The sequence below is a fragment of the Falco peregrinus genome, chromosome Z (genome assembly GCF_023634155.1).
Source record: "Falco peregrinus isolate bFalPer1 chromosome Z, bFalPer1.pri, whole genome shotgun sequence".
Lineage (NCBI taxonomy): Eukaryota > Metazoa > Chordata > Aves > Falconiformes > Falconidae > Falco > Falco peregrinus.
Window position 1 is genome coordinate 31,403,210 of NC_073739.1, and position 12,756 is coordinate 31,415,965.

At 41.4% G+C, this 12,756-nt stretch overlaps 1 protein-coding gene across 1 annotated transcript; it reads left to right on the plus strand.

Moving 5' to 3' along the window:
* The first annotated feature begins 1,335 nt into the window (after positions 1-1,335).
* Positions 1,336-12,423, plus strand: CHRNA6 (cholinergic receptor nicotinic alpha 6 subunit). The gene is made up of 6 exons (XM_005232832.3): positions 1,336-1,698; positions 4,087-4,226; positions 6,069-6,113; positions 7,214-7,323; positions 7,442-8,429; positions 11,240-12,423. The coding sequence occupies exons 1-6, from the start codon at positions 1,383-1,385 to the stop codon at positions 11,360-11,362; spliced, it is 1,722 nt and encodes a 573-aa protein (XP_005232889.2). The 5' UTR covers positions 1,336-1,382; the 3' UTR covers positions 11,363-12,423.
* Positions 12,424-12,756: the final 333 nt, after the last annotated feature.

Genomic DNA, 12,756 nt, shown 5'->3' on the forward strand with positions numbered 1-12,756 from the left:
CTTGTGGTCTCTACTTACAACCATGTTTAGTTTGCTGTTGCTTTTGAAAGTACAAGATTACTCCCAGCCCCCCAGACACCCTTGTGGTTTGATTTTTTTTGTTTCTCATCTCTTTGCTCAAGGCTCCCTGAAACCAGGGAGCTCTGGAGTAGGGTTGCTGTTAGTAATCCTCCAAGACTGCCTTTTCACCCACCAAAATTTGCTATGGGCAACTTTGTCCACTTCGGGTATCTTCTCTATGCAGGCAAACCATTCCTAAGTCTCTTTCTTCCAGGCAGACCTCTTTCCTTCTATCCGTATTTTAACAACTTCTGTAGAAAAAAAAATCATTTTCTTATGCTGAGCTGCAGCATTGCCTCTGTGCTCTGCAGTATTAAGGGCGTCCTTTTCCTGTTTATGGCTTTTCTTTTTTCTCCACACTCACACAACAATGAAACTGCCTGGAAATCAGCAGCATTTCCGTTTTGGTCAAGTCATTCATCCAGTCACTCAGACTGGTTCATGCTGGATTAAGCACACATAAAGGAGATGCCCTGTCCAAGCTGCTTTCCGTGAGACTGGACTGCACCACGTAACCTGTGGTGCCTTCCTCCCTTCTGCAGTTAAACAAAGTCCTGAGTTTTTCAGACCCTTTGCCTACAGATTCTTTTCAGGCATTCCCATTGCAAGGACATGCTTACTGAATGCTTGAGTAGTGAACACACATTAGTCTCTACAGGATCATGATCTCTGTTTTTTTAACTTCTGTGATTAAGAGTAACATTCTGTCCCAGTGAACTCAGCCTATTAGGTACTTCTGTAACAGCACCTGATGTTTTTCCCTTATTCAACTGCTCTATTTCCACCCTAGCAGGATACTGACACAGGAATCACTGCACACACACACACCCCCAAAAAAAAAAAAAAAAAAAAAAAAGATAGAAAAATTGATGTTGTGGGCTGACTTGCCTGTCAGGGAAGAACTTAGCATGCTTAGCTGTTCCTGTCAGACGGCAATAATAAATATACTTGCCTTAGTTTTATTCACTCAGAATACTGTCAAGCATGTCTATCACATGATGCTGCGCTTATTTCAGGGTCTGGATGGTTTCTGGTAGAAGTGTTAAAACTATACAGCATCCATTTCTCCTGCTGCAGAATTAGTCTTTAGCCTAGCAACTGAAGTTGTTTCATCTCTGCACATTCTGACAGACTCACTCAGGTGAGCATCAGGCAATAGCTAATGCAGCTGCTTTTGTATGTGTGTTATTTAATCAGTGGGTGGAGGGCGGAGGGAATTCCTCCCCCAGCTCTACGCCATGCTGGCCACCCTGTGTGTCTTGCCTCCCTTCTCTCTCCTGCACTCATACATTCCCCCAGAGGCAAGATGCTGCCCAACTAGGATGCTGCCCAACTCCCTTCTCTCCGCACAGCATGAGCAATCCTCGCCTGGTGATAGTGGAATCAAATCTGCAAGGCTGTGCTCTGCTCAGCAGACTCCAGAGTTTGCTGCAAATGCAAAACTGAAATCCACCTTTGTACCGCCTACTTACCATCCAGGGGGCTTGTATGTCTTCTTGCCTTCTGTTTCTTTCCGCAAACCTCTCTTGTCAAAAGGAAGCTCTATTCTGCTGCTAGCAATGCATCCTGAGGGGTGGCAATGTTGGTGTTACCCTGCTTTCTGTGTATGGGTATTCGTGTTCACATCCTTGATTAAAGGTAGGCTTTCTTTGATACTAGTCTCTAAAATATTCTCTAGTCATTGTTTCTGCTTCTGTTTTCCTGGAGTGAATTCAACATAAAGCTTCTACCAGCTATTTCTAACCTGAAATCTGTAACATTTGAACAGTATTTTAAGAGAGCTAAAGCAATACTAGTTTGCACACATAAAACTCTTCATTTTTGTTTGATAACAGAAACTGTTTCTAGCAAAGAATGAAAATTACATAGGAGTTCTAGTAATTTCATTTGTGCTTGAATTTTGCAATAGCTTAAATAATGCAGGCTGAAGATATGCATGTTCCGTACTCACACCTTCAAAAGTGAGAACTTGATATTTGTTCACTGTTGTTTGTGATCTATGGTTAAATATGCTGAAGTGATTTCCATCCACAAGTCTCACTGAGGTTCAGCAGAATTTTTGCTTTTAAGACACTACATCTTTTTTTAGTCTCACTTCTGCTGAGGACCAAGACATTTATGACACATACTGCTTGTGTTAGTAAGGCATAAGGCATTGTCTGAAATCAGCACCAATGGGCTGAGTATCTGTAACCGAGATATAAAAATGAAAGGCCTAAATACTTGTCTGTTTCTGTTACTTTATTTTAAAGCATATATCTCTTAAGAAGCCAGTAGGAAATTTTCAAATTAAACATGATTTTAGACTCACCAGCTTCAGTCATGAGACTTTGGTAAGAAACTCATGTTCCCATAGTAGGGTACTTCTAGTCACGGTGTGATGGATAATGATGAGGAAAATCCAAAAATGAAATTACAATTTCCTTTTTTAATGGCAAAATACATGATATGAAAACATCCAAACTTTACAGACATTCATGTGTCTTCTCTGGATGGTGCTAAAAGGATGAAACAAAACACCAGGTCATGGAAGTTTTACTGGAATTTTCTTTCCATACATGTAAGTCACCAGCAACCATTTCAGTTTTTAATTGTGATAATCCTCTGAATATGAGCATGCTTTGTATCATCTTAGAGACAGAGGTGTCATTTTTTTTCAAATGCAGGGGAAGGAAAACGTAAGCATGAAAACAGTGCAGTATGCTGAGACTAAGCATCTCCCTGTAGGACATCTGTGCAACCACAGACTCTTGTTTTCACTGAAGGAATTGTAAATTGCAAATTTATATCCTGTGCTGTGCCATAGACCACCCTGCCTGACACAAACCCCTTCTACGTTTAACATTTGCAGTCATAAATGCTTCCTATGATTGCTTTCCTGACGTGTTCTAGCACAGTCTGGGACTTCTGATCATGTATCTGAAAAACTATTTTTTCCTCATTTGTATCAGTAATATCTTTGGTGTCATCATGTAGCTTTGATAATGCAGCTGTGCTCAATACAAGGAGCATATTCTAAATCTCTGCTATATGAAGTATTTTAAATTTAAGTGCTGAATTATAGTAGTGCATTGAAATAGCAAAGTTATTAAAGAAAATTGTTTTTCTGAGCTGATGTTGTCAGTCTACACAATTTATTCTTTTGTTTTGAAATCTAAGGCTGTAGCCCTTAGCACAGTGAAAATAACTATTTCAAATTTTGTCTGTATGTAAAAGATTAAAAGCATTCTTCTTGACTTTGCAGTGAGGCAGCTCAGTGCCTGTTGTATACCTTATTCTCACTAAGCCATACACTCTGTCCTGCACTGACTGGGGATTACAGCTATGATCTCCTTTTTCCCAAAGAGCGGCTCTGTATTACGAAGATGCATGCTATTTTATAAGCTATTTTAGTATTTTCACATTTTTTTTCTCATAGAACTTAATAAATGAACTTCCTTTAGAACAAAAATTGTGCCATCTAAAGAGCTGAAATAGAAAGCATGAGGATAAAATGTAGTCATAGTTTTTAAGGCTAGGAGGAGTCATTATAATCACCTAATCAGAGTCCCTGACAGATTTTGATCCAGTAGTTGCAGCCTCAAGCTCTTAATTTCTAAGTAGCTATGCTTTTCATGAGCTCTCAGTTTTACTATAAAAACTCCCAAAGATTAAATCCACCACATTTCTTTGGTTTCTGCTTCACACCACCTACTCTGCCTGGGTCTGATATCAGGGTGGGCCAAATGGAGGCCCATAGGCTGGATCCAGCCTAGGACACGTTTCCATTCAGGCCATTCACCTTACACTTTGAGGATACAGGGAGCAGTGGGCAATGTCCTTCATTTGAAGGAATTGTTCATGTTGAAGGAAAATGCCTTCAAGAGACAGCCTACTGGTAGCCCTCTTCTCCCTGTGCTCCTGTGTCTTGATACATGGTCACAAGAACAGGATCCAGAAATACAGCATGGACTAGTATGTTATCCAGCACCCTTTTTCCCTTTTCCTTACCTCTGACATAGCAGTTCTTTGTCTTTACCAACACAGGTACCACAGCTTGCGAATCAGAGGAACGGTTATTTCACAAACTCTTCTCCCAGTACAACCAGTTCATCAGGCCAGTGGAAAATGTGTCTGATCCTGTCACAGTGTATTTTGAAGTGGCCATTACTCAGCTTACAAATGTGGTAAGACTCGTTACAGAATACTGCTGAGATTTGGGGATGGCTACAAACACATGCAAATTGCTAATGCAGCAGATGTAATTGTGATGGTTGCACCTGCAAACCTCATCGCTGACATTGTCATGTGTGCATACGTGTACGTGCCGATACCTTTGCTGTTCATTCTGTCAGCCGAGTTGCTCCAAGTACTCAAATGAGTGGTTCGAGCTACACAGATTCATTTGCTTACTCTGCAGTGCCAAACACCTTTGCTCCAGGCAGCAGCCTCTGGCACCCAGAGCAGCAGTACCAAATGTCCACTCTCCATAGGGCTAGCCCATTCCAGAGACACCTGGCTGTGCCCACATCGTGTGGCACATGGCCTAGTTCTTTTGTGGGGCCAGTGTCATTTCCCAGTGGTCCTGAGAGATGCATGGTTTTTCAGTCTGTTTCAAAATAAAATGTGATGTTTTAAAGCATGGAGCTGGGGATGAATGTTGTGTGTTCTGGGATGCGCTGTATACAAGGGTGAGCGTGTCTGAACTGGTAGACAGGCAGGGCAGGGGAGAGGGACTGTGGAAGAAGTAAAACCTGACCTTAATCCTTGCTGAAGTCTGCTCTGTGAAGCAAATCATCCACAGACCAGAGACAGAGTTTTGATTCTGAGATACGGCAGACAGTGAAGAGCGACATTCAACAGCAACCAGGGAACTGAGTTACCTGAGAGTATAAGTGAAGGCATTGGAAGTCCTCAAGGTGAAGGCAGGTGTCACCTGCTGAGTTTCCTTTGACAAAGTGTTTTCTTTCCTCCTGGTGAAGGTAGATGTCACCCGTTAGAAGAGTTCCTTTGTCAAAATATTTTCTTTCCATGTTGCACATAGCTTGGCAGGTTTCAGCAGTTCTGTCTCACATTGTAGCCCCTGGCTCCTAGTGCTGTCTCTGGAGGAAAAAAGGAACGTTGTAAGTAAATCAGTTGGATTTTCTTATAAAATAGTCATGATTTTTACAAGAACTTAGTTTACCCCAGAGACAGGAACCCTGCAGGCTTTTAAAATTATCTTTGTGCTTAATCTTCAGTATGCAATGTTGAAGATCCATCAGCATTTTCTACCTTTGGCTTGTAAATATCTTAGATTTTTTGAGTCCACATGCTTAAAAACTAAGAACTACCCAAAGCAATAATCTTGCAGATGTTTTCATTGTGAATGCCAGCCTGCATTCATAAATACATGTAATATGAGTCATTCTGAATACTTTTAGGCTGAAGGCTCATTAGAACAAGATTCAATATTTTATTTTTGTGTCTCTTGCAGCACCTTCCTGATTCATCGCTGAGTTGCAATAGCAATAATTTGACTCTAGAAAGAAGGACAACACTGAGCTAATCTGGTGCTGGTTGAGTGCATCTGCTCTAAAGGTTTGCATAGAGATGCAGGAGCACTGTGGTACAGATGCCTTTTTCCTTGAATCTTAACCACTGCAGTACTGTGTAAACAGAGTTTTTTAAACACTGAACCCAACAAAACACAGAACAACCAGCAGAACCTTATCCCTCTGGTACTTGTCAGAGCAATTATAAGTTTTGTGCTCTCCAGGTCCACAGGCAGGCCCTCAGCAAAACAGTGCAGCTCTTTGTATGTCTGGTATTTGTGGGGCATAATTTTTCAGTAGAGCTTTAAAAATGTTTCAGTCGAGCTGCATGTGACACTGTACAATACGTAAGCCCTCTGAAAATAGCCAGGAAAAATCTGGTATCAGTTAATGTGGAATTCTAGTTTCCAGTTTTATCAAGTAAGCTTGTGGCCATCTTAGGATGCTGTAACTGATGTATGGAGTGAAGATGTGCATGCCTGTGTTTCTTTCTAGGATGAAGTCAATCAGATTATGGAAACAAATTTGTGGCTAAGACACGTAAGTGACTGCAGTGCATTTCCCATGCATTTCTCGTTGATAAGATGAAATGTGTCTTACCTTGTAAACTACATCTATATAATAAGGCTTGTTTTGTAACAAGGATTTTAAAGGTGTGAAAAAGGAGAAGCTCCATTAACCAAAGCCCCATTTGAAAAAGTAATTTCTTTATTCTGATCTCCATGAGGTTACATCTCCCATCTTTCCTGTTTGGTATATTCTCCCTCAATTTCATGATCATTTGTTTATCTGGTAAACCTAGCTGGATGTACCCATTAAGTGTGACAAAATATGCAGTCCTAGGTCATCTCCATATTGAAGATGCCAACATTTATTAGCAAAAGGAACATGCTTCCATTTTTCCTTAAGGTTTTAGCATTTATACATAGGCAAAGATCCTTAGAGAACCTAAGCTGATGAGAAAACACGCCAGTTTCCACCAAAAACAGTTTTGTTCAGGCATTGATTGCCGTCCCACAAAGTTTTCTGTAAAAGACACTGTACGTATGACCAGGAGCTTTGGGGTAGGCTGTGAGGGCATGGAGCATGGTCCCACGATAGGACACTGGACAGCAACACAAGAGAGCTGCTCGGCATCCCTCACTGCCCCTGACTTGGAAATTTGCTGTCCCTGTGGAACCAATAATGTCCCCTGGCAGCAACTGCTTGTTAGTGTGCTCTCTCATTACGGTGCTGGTCTGCTGTGGTGCTGGCCTTCTTTAACCTGCAGGATGCACTCTCATGACAGCAGCAGCAAGGCCTGTATGTCCTCTCTGCAGTGGGGAGGTAAGCTGGCACAAGTAAGGCTCTATACTGATGTAGCAAGACAGAGGAGACATCTCAGCATGTCAGCAGTGGATAACAATTGGCATCCAATCCTCTCACAGAGGAGGGAGTAGCAAATCAACGTGAGCAACATTCATATAGTCCAGTGTTTCTCCAGGACATGGCCTTGTTGTCTTTTGCACCGTTGTACCCTTCTGCATGTGCTACACTTTCAGCCTTTATCATAGCCTGTCATTTTACTCCTAGGAAGATCAGAAAAGCAGGTATTTGCTGATAATACAAGGTTTTAAAATCCTTGTCCATTCTTCTTTCAGATCTGGAATGACTACAAATTGCAATGGGATCCCAGAGAATACGATGGCATTGAATTTGTTCGGGTACCAGCAGACAAAATTTGGAAACCAGATATTGTCTTGTATAATAAGTATGATGAACACTTTTCCATTTTACCCTTTCTCTCAAAAGCATCCTCTTGCAGTGTCCATGAAAGACATTTTACTTTCATGGTAATTTTCTTTTCTTTGCCTCATTTGTCTTTCTAGTGCTGTGGGAGATTTTCAAGTTGAAGGCAAGACCAAAGCCCACCTTCGCTATGATGGAATGATTACCTGGACACCACCAGCTATTTTTAAAAGCTCCTGTCCTATGGATATTACCTTTTTTCCATTTGATCATCAGAACTGTTCACTGAAATTTGGCTCATGGACCTATGACAAAGCCAAAATTGACCTTCTGATCATTGGATCCAAAGTAGATATGAATGACTTTTGGGAAAACAGTGAATGGGAAATAGTTGATGCTTCTGGCTACAAACATGACATCAAATATAACTGCTGTGAAGAGATTTACACTGACATAACATATTCCTTTTATATTCGAAGGCTGCCCATGTTTTACACCATAAACCTGATCATTCCTTGTCTCTTCATCTCATTCCTGACCGTGTTAGTTTTTTACCTGCCATCTGACTGTGGTGAGAAAGTGACCCTTTGCATCTCTGTGCTCCTTTCTTTGACTGTATTTTTACTGGTGATCACAGAAACAATCCCATCCACCTCCTTAGTAATTCCTCTTGTAGGTGAATATTTACTTTTCACTATGATATTCGTGACTCTGTCAATTGTCATCACGGTGTTTGTCCTGAATATACATTACAGGACTCCAACCACACACACAATGCCCAAATGGGTTAAAACCATCTTTCTTAGCCTACTTCCTAAAGTCCTGTTGATGCAGAGACCACTAGAACAGCAGAAAAAAAACATCTCCAGGAAAAACAAGAAAGGATCAGCTAATACATCAGGCAAGTCAAAGCAGAGCAAACACAAAGATGCCAAAATACACAAGGAGCAGCAATGCAGTCACTGTGACAAGGCAACTGAACTCACTACTGCCAAAAGAAAACGACTGAGCCATCAGTCACTGAAATGGGTGGCAGAGCACATGGAGTACTCCCCAGAAGTGAAGGACGTGATTAGCAGCGTTCAGTTCATCGCAGAAAACATGAGGTCTCAAAACGAAACCAAAGAGGTAAGAGAGGTAACTACCCAGCTGGGCATGGGGTCACACTTCCAGCAAGAGAAAACATGATCTGGGAGGGCAGCCCAGAGGAAGCCGAGTTGTTGGGTCTAGAGAAGAGAATTTTGAGACCTATGAATACATCCAGGTTTCCTACAGAAAGGGAGGAGGTAAATCATCCATTGGGGATGGAACAGGAAAAGTGATCTCACCTGTTCTTCCTCTATCCCCATTGGATAATTTAAGCAGCAAGAGAGTTCTGGATTAGACATGAGGCTCACCCTTCAAAGGAAAAGTATCAGCCTGTTGCAGCCATGAGGAGTGAACTTTGATCAGGCAGAGCTGATCCTGCCATAGGGCAGGGAATAGAGTAGATGGGACCTTTCAAGGTCTCTTCCAACCCAACTTCTGTAGATCCTCAGAAGGAACCCTCTTCCACTGCTCACCAAATTCTCCGCCCTGGTAAGCAGTGACATCTCAATACTGAGCATGCTGTTTGCCAGGCAGGGTGCTTTTCTGGGTTAGTAATGGAACAAGCCAATCTGGGAGCTGCTTTTTAAAGAGCAGGGCTTGTCTAGCAGCACACTAGTTGATCTGGAAAAGAGCTATTCTCAGCCAGTGATAAATCTGGTAAAGATACTCCTTTCAGAATGCTGTTGTCTGTACTTAGTTTCAGTCTGGCTTTTTGATATTTTTACAGTGATTTGACTAACTGTGACTTTAGCAATACAGTATTTTCAGCCATAAAAAAAAACGTAAGTGGAAATAAAAGTTGTTTGGGGGAAGACAGCTGAATAAAAATAGACAACAGATATTAATAAAGACTTTTAAAAAAGGCAAGAGAGAGGTTTAAAAATGAGACTTGGCATTTGAATTAATGGATTTTCTTGTGTGAGGTTATGAATCTTTCATCCTAGCTGGGATTACTGTCATAGAAAATAATGCATGTTGGAATTTAGAGAATTCTGGGACCACTTTCTCAGATGTAAACACAAGCAACTAAAAGCAGCTCCAAGAAAGATTATCTGACATCCCACACACCCAGGACTCACAAGGAATAGGAATTCTCTGACATCTCGAGATGTTTTTAAAAAGTGTTTAGAACCCAATGAAACATTTATTTTTGATCTGTTTTGAAATGTTGGCTTTTGGTTTTGAAGTTTTTTAGATGCTCTATGATGGCAAAATCCATTTCAAAATTAAATACTGCTGTGTTTATATTGAAAAACACAGTATCTTGTGAGGGAAATGTTGAGAGGTATTCTTTATATCAGAATATTTTGTTGAAATCAGCACAAATTCATGCATCTTCTGTGCAACCCCAAAATTACTTTTTTGCCCCTTTTTTATGTCCCGCAGAAGAAATTTCGTCTGAAAACAAAGTCCATAATGTTCTGAATAAAAGGCTACAGTTAAGGCCTGGTGATTGAATTTATAGGCTGTGTGGGTAATACATGCCAGCCCAAAGCAAAGGACAGAAGTCTATCAGCAGAGAGTAGGATGGCAATTGAGTTAAGCCTTGCTTAGTACCTATAGCTTTAATGTTTTGGTTGACCCCAACATCTTAGCCCTGCTCTTAGTGCCACACCAGGTGCATAAAACATATCCATGTACTGTATTAGCTGATTTCTCTGATGTACTCCAAAAAGGAAGAGGCTTTGTGTGAAGCAATCTGAATAACATGCCACTTTGATTATACAGCTCATGATAAGTCTTCCATTGCCAGTTTTGCTGATTTGCATTTTTCAAATCTCTCCTGCCGCATGAAATTGTATTCTTAGTCTGGTGAGTGCATCAGCAGCTCTGTACCTTACCTTTCAAAACATACTAGGAAGCAGGATTTTTCATTTGAGAAAAACCCTCTCTTTGGGGAAAAAAAAGGAGTTGTTCTCAGGCAAGCACTGAGAAACTGATTCTGCAGGCTGCTTCTGCTTCAGCCAGACTTGAAAAACTATATGGGTGATATCATGTACTAGTTCTGTATAAATAAAAGTCCCTTAAAAACTGTGGCTACATTTACAACAGCTGGAGTTCTTGCTGCGTTTTGTTCCACAAGAAGCACAACAGCAGCCTCTTGCAGGGAAACATCAATAAACTGTGAAAACAAGTAGAAGATCCCACAATAGAGAGCTCTTAACCAGTCACTAGTTTTATATGAGTGAATGTTCTTCTGATGCGGTGGTCCCTGTATGTAGGTACAGTTTAAAGGACAGCAACTTCACTGCATGTGATTCTAAGGTATATCTCTCAGACGTACAAAATCCGTTCTGGCCTGCTTAGCACATAGCGCTGTGGTTTGCTCAGTCAGGACCCTCGCTTTGCTATAGTCCATGTGTCCAGCTCTCCAGTTTGCTGAATAAGTGGGGCTTGACTGGAGTGACAGTGTGACAAGCCAGGCCAGAACAGAAAACTGCCTCTTGTGTGGGCTGTCAGGCCAAATCCTTAGACAACGTCTAGGGATGTGCAGCTATGGCAATTCTACCTCCTGTTAAACCACCCCACTCTGCACCCACGTCGTAATCAGGTCCTATTTGTTAATGTCAGCATCACAGCCATAGCTTGCCAACAGACTTGAATATTTAGAAAAATTCAGCAGACTAAGACAGTGTTAAATGTTCTCAGCCAAAAGTGGTAGAAAATCAGGCCCCTTTAAAAACGCTTGAAAACTGCAACCAGTATAAGCATGACAAGCAGCATTCCTGACTGTATGTTTCTCCTCACACTCAAAAGCATAAGGGACATTTCTGCTGCATAATGTCAACTTGCAATTTCATGTTACATCACATATAGTTTATCCTTTTCCTTTTTTTTTTCTCTTGCAGGTGGAAGATGATTGGAAATACGTAGCTATGGTAATAGACAGAGTATTTCTATGGGTATTTATAATTCTTTGTGCATTTGGGACTGCAGGGCTCTTTATCCAGCCGCTAATAGCAGATACATAACTTGATCCACGGCTTTTTATCCACTTCTGTTGTTTCGGTTTTGGTTCGGAGCTGTCCCCTATGTTTCCCTCTGCTTGCATAACCTCTCTGCTCATCACCTCCTCAGCACCCAACCACAGAGGAAAGGGAAAAGAGAGGGAAAGGTCCTCTGGGAAAGCAAACGACCCAAAACAGAATGAGAAGAGGACTGAAAATGGGAAATGAGTGTGTGGTCTTTCTACAGCAGAATGCCTGGGATTTTTAGAGTGCCTGTCTGTCTTTACTCAGTGAGATCTGCAATAACAATCACACTGAGGATCATAGGAGCAGATTGAAGTTATTGAGCTTTTCCCTTGGTTTCAGTACAGGGAGATACTAGGACAGTTCAGGCACTTTTGAGTGCATTGCCCAAAGAGGACTCTACCTGGCTTCATCTTTCTTTCCTGATCATAACTTTTCCTCAGCTTTGAATTAATTTACATTTCCTCTATTTCTCTCCTTGTACAACAGTTAGCGTTTGGTATGGTGCTTAGATGAGATACCACAGTCCTACTGACTGAATCAATGCTCTTCATTGTGTTTTTGTATCAGGACAGCCAATAATCAAAATAAAAGTACAATTAAACCAATCCCTTGACCTGTGACATTTTCAATACAATCTAAAATAAGGGGTCCCCATCTTCTGCAATATATGTACACAAATGAGGGTCCCAGATCAACAAAGCATTTACATTTATGTTTGAAGTCAGACAGGTCTTAAGCACTTAATCATAGCTGAAGACAAACTGGCAATATTTTGCACTGCATGTAGCCTTGCTGACAGTATTTGAAGCATCCTAGAGTCACCAGAGAGGAATAACCTGGATGCACTATGAAAAAGACCTGAAGTATTTTTGGTTACCATGCAAGGCATCCACATTTGAAACCTACCATGCTTCTAAGACCTTTAAAAACTAGTTCATCTGCCATTTAACTTTGCATGTGACTAAAGTCCTCTTTACTTCCTGATACTGAGTATGAAGAGTTTGGTGAGCTCCAGTAGAATTTCCAAGTTGCGTGTCTTTTGTCAGGTTAACAGCGGTCCCTGTTAAAACTCTTGCTTTCTCGGGCTGAGACATAAGCCCAGCGGGGAAGGTTTTGTCCCTGAGTAGGTACTCATCACAGACAGAATTGGCTTGACAACATTTGATTGATCTGAGTTTTCCCATGTTTTTAAAACCCAAGACCAGCAGAAGAAGGCTGGCTATCATGAATCCCATGCAAAGCTGGGCACCTTGGTCTGAACAGCTCTGCAGTGGTTTCTGTTTGCTGGCTCCTCATAGATCAGGGCTGTGTGTGCAGACCTGTACCTGTAGGGACACTTCCTTCAGGGCTGAGGCTGCTGCTATATAATCAGTGCCCAGTCCTAGTGCACT